The sequence below is a fragment of the Haliotis cracherodii genome, unplaced genomic scaffold (genome assembly GCF_022045235.1).
Source record: "Haliotis cracherodii isolate W230 unplaced genomic scaffold, xgHalCrac1.p SCAF_42, whole genome shotgun sequence".
In the NCBI taxonomy this organism is placed as follows: Eukaryota; Metazoa; Mollusca; class Gastropoda; order Lepetellida; family Haliotidae; genus Haliotis; species Haliotis cracherodii.
In genome coordinates this window covers 1109535-1122816 of record NW_027266300.1, presented here as the reverse complement: position 1 = coordinate 1122816, position 13282 = coordinate 1109535, and the positions used below count along the sequence as shown (strand labels likewise).

Here is a 13282-nt window from a genome sequence, read left to right as displayed (position 1 = left end):
TGCACTGACATTTATTACAGGGCCTGTTATTTATTGTTGCTGTTGATAATAGGACCAATCGTAATCCTCATTATGATTGTAAGCCTATAACCGTTTCATTATTTCTTTGATTCGCACATTCAGCCAAAGTCTTACCACCTGAACCCAGTTAGTTGTCCCTTACAAAATGAGGTTCTAGGGCCCTGTTCTGACCCAGAATCCCCACTGGCTGTTTGGTTCGTTATTTACAGACTCCACTTTACAAAATGTCTCCGCCACGACAAGGACGCTTCTTTCTCATACAAACACAATGTTTCACGGCTACTTCTTGACCTTAATCATGTGTAGGTCCAGTTTTTTAAGACACTCATCCGTCGCTTAACATGTTTATGGTTATATCTAAAAGTGTGTTTAGCGCCTGAGCGTCTGAAACTTGCATTCCAGTATTTTCAGGGGTATGTATTTTATCAAATTTGTGGCAAAGCAAGACTTTTCACCGGTTTAAGCTTTGTTTCTGACTGTGCTGACACTATCCAACAGAATATTGGGTATACAATGACAATATTCTGGATCAGAAAGTTTGGTGGGAGCAGTGAACACAACCAGCACAATTTCCTAAAATCTACATTGAAATTAAATAGGTGTACAAACATTTTTTTTTAATATTGAGACTTCTCTAAAGTAACTGAATATTAAATAGTTGTGAAATAGACCCTGTCCAATAATTATGAATTTGATATTTTGATGTGATTTGTTGTAAAATTTAATTTCATTATGTATTATAAATCTTATCGATATTTGACATAATGCCCAAAGATACGCTTGTTGTCGTAAACATTTTTAATAGTGTAGATAATACCTATATCGCAGTCGGAGTCTTGCGCAGTAGTAAAACGTGATCAAAAACACAGGACACTTACTCAATATAAAGACATCCGACAGCTCAGAATAGATATTTATGGCCTGAGATAAGCTGATCGCACGTACCCCGACTCCAGTGACTCAAGAGTATAACCTCAGGTTTTCCAGGAAAACGCACTTCAAGCAATCACACCACTGGTAACATACAGGCAGCCTAGGCGTGACATAAAGACGGAAATCGATAAGCACGTTACTGCAATTATTTAATCAGTCCTCGTCTTTGGGTATTTCAGTTGTCCTGTGATCTACCCTACACAGCCTGTTGAGTGGGTGTATTTGCACCTGCGCCACAGGAAGCAGTGTGTCGCCATGTCTTCCCGCCATGTGCTGGAGTTCACTACCATATGGTGCCTCTCACTTCACTTGATATCGCTTCCTGGTTTCGTGGCACCCTCGCAGACGTGTGTCTGTCTTAAGAATGAAACCTCGGGGTTATATAATCCGATCCATATTGAATTCCGGGGCGAGAGATACTATATTGCAGAACAACGCGGGATTGTGCGATATTTTGAAACACGTGACAAGAAAGGAGGTGTTTTGTTGAATATTTCGGACAGGGTTATTTTAACAGACACTCTAGCTGATCAAAGAGGTTTACTTGGTTTTACCCTGCATCCTCATTATAACGAAAATGGTAAACTGTATGTGTATTATATTGGCATCAGTTCGGGAGATCAGTTCTCCCATGTCAGCGAGTTTACCGTCGTTAATGATATCGCAGAACCCGCCACAGAGCAGATTCTGCTGAGGATGGAACAATTAACAAATGCTGGGAATGGCGGACAGGTAAGTTTTCCAAAACTAAAACAACGATTCAATCTGTTCAAGTGATATTTTGTATATCGGGATAATTTATTGACAGTGATCGACATTACCTTTATGATAAAGACTATGGAACGAAAAGCTGTAATCAATCTAGAATATTGTCAACTTTAATGCAACCTTATCGAAAAGTTCAAGGTTAAGGTCAAAAGTAAAGGACAAGGTCATGTTCTTTTTCTATTCCAGTTGCTGTTCGGCCATGATGGTTACCTGTACATCTCGGTGGGAGCCGGTATTAGTGATGATGGCGTGCCACGTGACCATGCACAAGACCCGTATGTTGACTATTGCATGTTTACATTTTTAAAACACAGGTAATAACTTCCGTTTCAGTTAAACAGGAGAACTTGGCGTTTCTAAAATATCATATTGTCTTTCAAACTTCTACTACATCTATCTGCGTGAAGGACCTTGTCTGGACGTCAGTATTGACTGGTGCAAACTGAGACACTTTCTCTGTGTAATTAGAGGAAACACTTACTGCAAATTTGATACATATGATAATAGAATAATACATATTTTGCGTGTCTTTGCAAGTAATGACAAAAGCACGAGTTCCCTTTAGGTTCTTTCTGGTTAGGGCCCCTATTCACAAATCATTTCTATCTCTTGTACTTTATAAGTCGATGGGAAAGTGCTACTTTATAACTTGCTGAACAAGGGTCGAAAACCGCTTCCACAAAGATAATTGTATGCTCGTATTGTTGAACATGGAGTTACGACAATCGACAATCGTAGTGCTAAGACGGTAATAACTCATATTCTTTCGCACAGACTTATGACAATCACAGCGATAAGACAATCTAAACTCGTATTTTTTGCAATCGTAGCGTGTAGTCTTTAACATAGACTTATAACAGTCTTAGTGCTGAGATGGGAACGAGGCCCTGAAAGTCGCTGTACAGAGTTGAGTTCCTTGGGCGTACAAGAAGCCTCTGCTCGCTAGTTCGAATCCCGGTTCGCCCTGTTTATGTTTATATCTGTGTCAGCACCATACTCATGCATAGGTTTTACTAAACTGGTAATAACGTATACTTTTAACATAGACATACCACAGTTAAAACACTAAGCTGATCGGAACAAGTATTCTTTAACATAGCCGTACAAGACCTACAACTACATTCTGTGAGATGTAAGTGAAATGTTGTTGAAAGGCACTAATCCCAGCTCACTCTCCCACACAGAACCAGCCTTCTGGGGAAGATATTGAGAGTTGATGTGGATGAACCGGGTTTTGTGGGCGGCTCAGCGCTCCGGTACGGCATTCCCGCAAGCAATCCGTTTTTGGACAAGAAACCATGGAGACAGGAGGTGTTTGCATACGGTTGTCGTAATATGTGGCGATGTAGCCAAGACACAGTTGCTAACAGAAATGGTGAGTGTTGTGTGAGGTGAGTGAGTGAGTTGGGTTTAACGCCGCTTTTAACAGTATTACAGTTATATCTCGCGGTGACAGCTTAATGTGGGAGGAAAGCATGAAGTGATGCAGGCCTAAGACGTTTACCACCTCGGTGAAACCCACGAGCAAGGGTATGGTCCTGACAAACCTAGAAACATAATCGTGGCGAACCGGGATTCGAACTCACAATCATAGGTTTCTGGCGTGCCCAAGGGACGCAACTCTGCTCAGCGAATTGCGGCGCCTTAGACGACTTGGCCATCCGTGCCCCCTGTCGTGTGAAGGGTCACTTAGTAGGAACCCATGTGAATAAGATGAATCTGCATTATCAAGTTTTAGGAATGCCCTTTAAAAAATACCCTTTTTTCTACAAAAGTGAGCAATACTTACACAATACACACTGAGTATACCAGACAGAATAGATGCCACAGGATTGAACCGCCTAAATAACCACGTGGAGCAAATGGTTGCAATGTGTCACCTGGATGCGATGCTATCAATTACTTGATTGACACAATTATGTACAGGCACCGTTACATAGCTCCGTGGTCTAGTGGTAGAGCGTCCGCCCGGAGAGCGGAAGGTCCGGGGTTCGATCCCCGACAGCGTGATACCAAAAGACGTTAAAAGATGATACTTGTTGTTACCCTGTCTGGCGCTTGGCTAAAACATGTACTGGTCGGCTCGGAGTCAGTATACTGTGTCTGAGTGGGGTATTCATTTTTACCTGCGGCATGGTATCTCAGTGAGCTAGCACTATAAATTGGCATCAGTCCGGACTAGTACAAGCAGCGACACAAACACACACACGTACATGCACGTCGCTATATAAGTGCAATAATCTTGAACGTGACGTTAAACCCCATTTCACCTCACCTCACATAGCTGGAATATTGCTGACCAAACACATTTGCTCACACAATGATACGTCATGGTTATCATCCTATTATTCATTTGTAGTACACAAAATGGGGATTCTGGAATAGAATGCAGAAAATAAGCAGCCTGCTCAACAATGTATGAAGTACCTATGATGAAGATATAATTAGCAGCCTATCTGTCCAAAAACCCATTCCTCATACTCATTTATCGAGGTGCCTAAAGATCCACGCATGATCACATGGTTATAATGTGTCACCTGGTAAAAGCAGAATAAAAACCCAACTCACTGACTGGTCGATGGCATAGAATGTTACTAATGCACAGTCAATCACGGGATTGTCAGACCCAGACTTTATTGCTGGAAAAATACTATGACATCGCATACTTCCTTAATCACGTTATGGTGATGACTCAGAGAACACAATCATGACACTTTTCAACACAGTGACTGATGTTACATAGAAAATGCATGTACACGCAAATATGTGGATATCATCAACTGACAGGGTGTCATTGGCAACAACATGTTATCTGAGCACTGCCACTGCCGGTGAAGTAGCCATGGTGGTAGATTGGTGATTATCACTTCTATTCAGCGCTGAATACATGGATACGTGGATGAAGCATAAATACTATAACTTACGGCTGTTCCACATATGACCATATCCATTCAACAGAACTACAAAGCTCCATAGAGCCCCCTGGTATCCTGTCCTGCACCAACACATTGCTACAGCAGTGTTATGACATTTGTCACAATGTCATCTGCCAGATCTGTGGCATGTATCATGATATATAAGGTATGCCAGAGTCATCACATGTGCCATGATATGGCTGTACTCAAATAAATATAAGCGACAAAACCCTTTCCAAATTCAAAGCGTAAAGCAGAGTCGATTGTATGATTCTGACTATATCATGAGCATGTGTCTTTGAATCACTATCAAATAGTGATGATACACGATATTCGCGAAAAAGGTGAGCATATCTTATCCCACCGGTGATATCCATAAGAACATATGCAAGGGCAAGTCAATTGTTAACCTGAAAATTATGTATGGTACAAGTCAAAATAGGGAGTTGCATCGGACATCACTGTTCTCCACTTATCTACCATAAAACGTTTTGAAAGGGGCCTTGTTTGTTGTAACATTGATCAAACAACTTTGGAGCAAGAGTCGTATGATGCTGTCGATTGTACTTCCAAAGATGTGAAATGTGTACATCAAAAGCTGGAGCTGCTGGAATATTGCTCGACATGAAGGAAAAGTTTACCATTGGAAAGTTGAAGTAATACCCTTGTCATAAAGGCTTTTGTCAATCTTTTGAATCTCTGAAGCACGAACAGGGAACGTGGACCTGTAACCGAGCTTTCCCCAGGGATGTCAGTGATAAGCAGGACGTTGATCTGCACCCTCGCTTCCCCCGATGTGTCAGTGTTATATGGTCATGTGGACCTGCACCTTAGCTTTCCCTGATGTGTCAGTGTTATACGGTCATGTGGATCTGCACCCTCGCTTTCCCTGATGTGTCAGTGTTATACAGTCATGTGGATCTGCACCCTCGCTTTCCCTGATTTGTCAGTGTTATACGGTCATGTGGACCTATACCCTCTCTTTCCCCGATGTGTCAGTGTTATACGGTCATGTGGACCTATACCCAAGCATTCCCGGGTAGTGCCAGTGATGTAGAAGGGAGCTGGATTGTGCCCAATGTTTCCTCCGGTGTGTCAGTGATATCATTCATTATGGATCTGTACCCCAGCTTTTTTCTCGGGGATGCAAGTGATAAAGAGGATATGGACCCTAGCTTGCCTCATGTGTGTCAGTGTTGTAGGGGGGAGTGGACTTGTACCCTAGGTTTTATCGTGTGTGTCAGTGATATACAGGGACGTGGAACTGTGCCCTAGCATTCCGTGGAGGTGTTAGTCTTTTGGGGGAGTGGACTTGTGCCCTAGATTTCCCCGGGTGTGTCAGTTATACACAGGGGAGTGGCCCTGCACGCAGTCCGCCCCGGGGGTGTCAGTGATGTACAGGTGATCTAGTGGTTCTCTTTCTTGATTTACTTTATATCACTTCCTTTCTCACAGGTGAGCGTCGTATATTCTGTGGCGATCCAGGAGAGCGAGCTTATGAAGAGATCAATCTTATCCGCAGCGGGAGGAACTACGGCTGGAACATCAAGGAGGGGAACGAGTGCTTGGACAGCTCAAAGTGTAGCAATGGAACAGTAGGTAGGTAGCCTTCGTCTCTCTCACCCTTCACGAGGCTGCCTCCTTGGTCTAGTGTATACAGTCTGCCTGGGGAGCAGAGGATCGGTTGTCCCAGGCCACGTCATAGATAATATCTGAATAGTTTGAGACAAACTCCTCATGTTTCAGTCAGATGATGGCCCACATTGTTTGTACACTGCATACAGCTGATTGCCATGCTTAACTATGGCATAGACCGAAAATATAGACATTCCTAGTTCAGGTGATGTATGAAATTATTGGCAATTTCATATATAAATACACCTTTATTCTTCTTGGCTATATACTATGCAAACAAGTAGGGGATGTTTTGTTTGAGGTGAAACTACAGGAAAATACATCAATGTCTGGCAATGCAAGCGACTGATTTATGTGGCAAGAACAAAGCTCCCAAACAACATTGTGACATGTCATGAAGCACGAGATCTCAGACAGCACGTGCTAGGGGTGACATGCCAGATTTACCATTGTCACTCAGGCCTGGTTGTTAGCAGACCCATATTGTTTTCATGGAACCAAACGCTCAAAGACACTTTATTAAGCACATTTAATCATTAAGGAAGCAACAGCATTGATCATGCAACGTTAGCAACGTGCTGAACGTCTCCGTGTCACGGGCATGTTGCAGGTGGGCGCACGTCAGAATATTGTTGCCCAAACACTGCATATTTCTCAATCTGTAATCATAATACAACAAACACAGAACGTCAATGATCGACGGCGCTCTGGACGCCCAAGGGCAACAACTCAAGCCCAGGACAGATTAGTGAGAACGATGTGATTACTAAACGAGTACATGCACAGACGGTGCAAAATCGCCTGCGCAGATGACATTTCGTGCACGACGTCAATGTGTCATCCCAATCAGAGGCGTCAGTGGTGTAGGGAACATCAGCAATGGGATAATCGATGTTGGGCTAATGTCATTTTTCCTAACGGGTTTTTTGGGGGGGTGGGTATGGTATAGGGTGGTATCACAATGACTGTCCGAACTGCGCTCAATAATTGCAGAGTCACAGGTCAATACTATCGGGACATCATTGCGCCAATCGTGTTGGGCAACGTTTCATCTTTTAAGGTGACAGTGAACGTGTTCATCGTGCCAGGATTGTGACCCAATTCCTCCAACAGGAATCATTCCATGGCAAGCACTTGTCAGAAGCATGCCTCCAAGGAATCGTGCATGTCTGGCAAACAGAGGTGGTTTTACCCGATATTAGTGACGTTGGCTGCAACATTTCGAATATGCTCCCTGACCTAATTAACGTCCTAGTGCCACCATCACATCACACCAACCATGAAAACCCACTAGATCTGATCGTCTACTCCCAACAGATATGATCATATCCCCCTTTCCATGTTCCTCCGGCTTGGTACGTTCCACCACCACCTGCTAATACATTCACAATGTAACCCTGTACGATGTGCCATTGCCTGGCTGTCATCTACTCTAAGCATTGCTTCAAAATCAGGCAATATGTACAGGTGGGGATATTTCAGGTTTGATCATTTACTAATTCCTTATTTAGCATGAAGAGAGGTAAAGGCATAAAGAAATAATTCATTCCATTGTGTTACTTCTGATGCGCTCGTAGCGCCTCTTAATATCCGGTCACGGACTTGTGATAAAATACAAAGCCACAGAAAAGTCCAGCATGAGAAGATATAAGAGGGAGGGTAGGGGTGTTTCCTCCCAATATGGCACCAAAATGTCTCGAAAATTCATTCGCATTTCATGAGAATAATTTGTCTGGACCATCCTCAAAGGTGATAGGAATACCTACTATCAAAAACGTTCTTATATTTCTGATCAAAATTTTAATTTCCCTTACGTCAGTCAGAAAGCCAGAAAGCGATGAGTTTCCATAGCAAATTTTGAGAGGATGGAAGGGAGATTACTTCTTTGGAATTTTCTTTTAAATGATATGGACGACACAAATATCATTACTCCTTTCTGTGTGATGTTGGGGTGAGGTGTGGGGTAGAGTGGTGTGGGGTGGGGTCGGGTAGGCTGGTTTCTATGTTTCCTTCGGGGTTGATGAGTGATCCCACACCTTTTTGGAAACAAAGAGTGCCTTCTGTAAACTTCATCCTGAATGTGGTTACAGAGAACGAAGCGCTGCCGATCTACATGTACATGCACACCAACCTCTTTCATGCTGTCGTCGGGGGATATGTGTACAGAGGCAGGAATCTTCTTGACTTGTACGGGCGCTATCTGTACGGAGACGCCATGACCGGGTGAGTACATGCAGATGTGTACAGAGTGTAGTGTAGTGTAGTGATTGAGTTTGTGATTGAGTTATACAACTGTGTGTCAGCTTAATGTCGGAGGAATGCCCTAAGTGATTCTTGTCTTAGACATTTACCTCTTTGGCTAAACTCATGAGCACCGGTATGGTGCTGACATCCCAAGAAACATCAGATGTTTCAGCCGAAGTTGTCCAAGGAATGCACCTCTGCACAGCGAATTACAGTGCCTTAGATAACTGGGTCATTCATGCCCCCACAGAGGCAGGAAGTTAATCCATTAATTTAAAAATTAACGTTAATGGGCAATAAAATCAAACTGCACAAAGATGTTGTTGGGTTTGCAGACTGATACCACAAGACTTGAGTAAAATGATTGGCTGAGTGAGTTAACGCCGTTCGGAACAATATTTAGTTATGTGAACTTATTCAAACAGGATAAAATGAATATTTACTCATGTCTTCGACATTTACCACTTCAGTGACAAAAGACCAAATATCATAGTTTGGGCGACGCTTAGATCTAAACCCAAGACCAGAGGATACTAGAGACAGATAACAGATGAAAATCAGCACACATGAATTCTGATGCATTATGCCTCCAGACCACCCGTGCCACTTGAAAATCACATTAGTCACCTGAAAGGGTATATGCCAGTGACACTAGGATGAGATAATCTGTGACAATTGACAGAGGTCATAAAGAGGATGTTATAATGCATTGTGGAGTGTATCTACTTGATAACCAATGATTCCTCCAATTATATATGTATATGTGTCTATATGTGCCTGAATCTGCATCTGTGTTTGTACCTGTAGCTCTCTCTGTGCCCACACCTTACTGAGTCTACGTCTGCGTCTGCGTTTGCGTCTGCGCCTGCGACTGTGTTTGTATCTGAGTTTGTTTTTTCAGACAAATGTCAGTGTTAACCGAGGACAGCTACGGTTGGACATCGTCCCCGCTTCCGGTTTGTGATGGAAATCAGTGTCCGTGTGACGCCAGGGAGCGACCCAGGGACTTCCTACTGACCTTTGGTCAAAATGAACAAGGTGACATTGCGAGGGTTAAGTCTATCCTTAAATCAAAACGATCGCGTATATTGCTATAACCGTGTTTATCTGTTTTCGTCCAGATTGATCCGAGCATATGCATTCTGTGTTTCTTCAGGAGAGGTATACCTTCTGACGACGTCTTCAATAACGGCTTCCAAAGACGATGGCGTTGCTTTGAAAATAGTGTCATCACTTGGGTAGGTACTTTCTTATCTCACGCCAGGATATCAACATTTTATGTGGCTGTGTCGGACGTCTCGGAGGTACTCCAATGTATTAACCTTAGGTTTAAGCAAAGGTATGCCTGCACCAGGACGGAACTCACATTACAGATAACAGTTGATCAAGGCATTGCCTACAATGGCTAAAGGTCCGATAATCTTGTTAGGAACCACAAAACATTTGTTTCAGGACATCCCACGTGTCTGGTGAACAGTTATAATTTAAATGTAAACTCTGCGGTCAAAATAGTGCCTCCAGTGTTTGTTAAACAATGAAACAAGCCTCTGTCCCCGACCCCTCCTCCTCCACCTCCAAAACATCAAAGGCCTTTCCCTTAAAAACACTTTAAATTCACATTGGTTCCAGCAGTAGATATTTTGTGATGTTCTGTTTCAGGGAGAAGGCGGTAACTTGTGGGTGCGGTGACAGGGGAGAGTCTACAGGAGTCGTGGTGGTCTCTCTGATGATGTCGGTGCTGAAGTGGTTCCGTTCATAGGGTGTTGAGGACGTTGACTGAAGACGTTGTATATTTGCTAGATATGAATAAACTTATGTAATGCTTATAAGTGGAGATTATGGCTGATGGGAATAGTATGTCATAATCGGACTTCGAGGGTTCTCCATTTTAATATTGGAATATGTTTGGTCAGGAATGCGGCACAAAGTGCAAGGTTCGAATGTTGTTTTGGAGCATGGTTTTGTGAATACACCTTTATGACTTGTGTAATGTCCGCAACAGTTTTATGCAATTCCTTCTGCGTGAGGCTCAGAACATCAACCAACGCCCGTGCATGTTATGTTAATTTCAAGTAGACATACATGTGAATCATTTTCAGGGTGCTTAATAAGCACACATAAACTAAATGTGAGACTCTGTACGTTTGCAGTGTTTTTGCGTCACTATTTTTATATCACTATTTTTTTACCTTGAAGGATGTAGATCTATGCAAAAAATGATTTAGTATGTATCCATCAAACCCATCACACTCCATGAATTCTATTGCCCAGCGGCCGCAGTGCATAGTCGAACAAATTAGTATTATAGTCAGCATTGGTCAGTACACAACACTGCTGATGGTGGCCTGCTTGATTGATCGTTCCCCTCCTTATTAAGGCAAGAAACATTTTGTTATCTGATACATTTTGTCTTATGTATATATATTCTAGATGGTATATGTTTTTACATGTGGTGTCGTACTATTCATGACAATAGTGCTTGTACATACAGCAATCCACGATGATCATATGTTTCTAAGGTATAGCTTCAAATAAAATAAACACCCAAAATTAGTTCATATTGGGAATCATATGCTATTCGTGTCATCGCATGCATTTCCTACTTATTTGAGCTTGTTCCAATTATGTCAAATCTGGCTTTTGGTCCTGTGATTGATTTGTTTGCGTGTTTATTACAATAAAATCAAAACTGCTCTTGTCTAAGCTTAGTGAATTTCGTTTCATATATTTCAGCATTCGAAATATTTAGACTTATTTTACAGGCACAGACACACACACATGATATCACCAAAATTTAAACAAAATCGCTTTTTAATTTCCTTAAACACGTTAAACACGCTGGAGGTTGGAACTGCTCATGCTTTGGTCAAACAAACCCTGGAACTCGAATTATGTTTGGAGCCTGAACGAAGGAGAGATGTAATTACAAAAATTGCCGCAGTTTTTATTACAATTTACCTCAGTGCAGTCTTAACAATTTACAGCAGTTTTTATTACAGTCTACCACAGTATTACATTTTACCACAGTGTTATAACATTTTCCACAGTTTATTACAATTTACCACGTTATTACAATTTACGTTGTAACAGACGGGTGCTACCTGTGGGGCAGGATACGTTCACCTTCTCGCGAACACCTGGTATAATTAATATTTGAAAGTGATTCATAAATACATGCTAATGATATACACTCTTCAAAAACAGAAACACACAGGTCGTATGTAGTTCACTGAACCTGACTACACAGAAATCCGGTATATGAATTGGATATATGTTATTGGAAAATGTTGGTGGCCTCATTTTCGACAAGCGATGCGTCAAAACGCAGCCATTGTCGATTTGCAATGTCTTAAAGGGCATTGTTTTCACACGTGTTCAAAAATGTCATGGATGAAAACAGTAAAGCAAAATGCACGTGCAGGTTATGGCATTCGTAATTCGTGGTAGTAGCTATAAAAAGGCAAGCATTAGAGGTAATACAGGGCATGATAGGTAATACAGGGCACTAGAGGTAATACAGGGCATTAGAAGTAATACAGGGAATGATAGGTAAACCAGGGCATTAGAAGTAATACAGGGCATTAGAGGTAATACAGGGCATGATAGGAAATACAGGACATTAGAGGTAATACAGGGCATTAGAGGTAATACAGATCATGATAGGTAATACAGGGCATTAGAGGTAATACAGGGCATAAGAGGTAATACAGGGCATGATAGGTAATACAGGGCATAGAGGTAATACAGAGGATGAAAGGTAATACAGGGCATGAAAGGTAATACAGTGAGTGAGTGAGTTGGGTTTTGGGTGAGTTGGTGAGTATTTCAGTTTTATCATGGCGTGTCAGCTTAATGTGGGAGGAAAGCCCGAAGTGATGCAGGTGTTAGACGTTTACAACCTCGGTGAAACCCACGAGCACGGGTATGGTGCTGACAAACCTGGCGAACCGTGATTCGAACAAACAATCATAGGTTTCTGGCGTGCCCAAGGGACGCAACTCTGCACAGCGAATCGCGGCGCCTTAGACTGGGCCACCCGAACCTCCAGAGGTAAAACAGGACAACTACTTTGTTGTACAGATACTTACGATTATATTTCTTACAAGGGGGAACAGACAGACAGATATAAGATACATCAAGGCGTTAGCCAATGTAGTGAAATCTCTGCTTGTTTTTTCTTCTTTTATCAATGATCTAATTACAGCCCTCGGACAAACACAATGTGGCCTTCGTGTATAAGTATGGATATTCCTACAGTCGTGCATGGTGACGTTTCTACTCTTGTGGGCGCATCACCGAGAGGCTTACAAAGGTCCCTTTGATATTGTACATACATATGCCTAAGGGTGGCACCTAACGTGTAATTCATCAACAAGCTCAATAGTTGTGTTCACCAAAGCCAAACGCCAGGGGCATATTACTACCACTGATTCTACAGTATATGGTGGGATACTCATTAAATATAATCTTACCTGTAAAACAAGAATTTAGACGAGCCGTCAGAACGCATATCATTATAATCGCAATATGGCCGCAATACTGCCGATGTGATGTAAAATTTTAACTCACTCCATCACATATTATTATACCAGCAAATGATAAGAGGCTGGAATTCGGTGTTTGGCACAAGTCGAAAATGCTTCGAATCGCCCTCCTTTCGCTTTCTACTGTCACCTAACATGACAGACATACCTATGACCACAAGATATATATGGCTTAGTCTTGCAACTCATCAATAAGGCTACATTTGTGAGCATGGTCCTTAT

General features: G+C 42.2%; 1 protein-coding gene across 1 annotated transcript; it reads left to right on the top strand.

Annotated features, from left to right (window-relative positions):
* Window positions 1-1666: 1666 nt before the first annotated feature.
* LOC139441695 (HHIP-like protein 1) lies at window positions 1667-10275 on the top strand. Its single transcript, XM_071222497.1, has 7 exons — window positions 1667-1686; window positions 2907-3097; window positions 6093-6236; window positions 8363-8495; window positions 9418-9554; window positions 9673-9754; window positions 10176-10275. The coding sequence occupies exons 1-7, from the start codon at window positions 1667-1669 to the stop codon at window positions 10273-10275; spliced, it is 807 nt and encodes a 268-aa protein (XP_071078598.1).
* Window positions 10276-13282: the final 3007 nt, after the last annotated feature.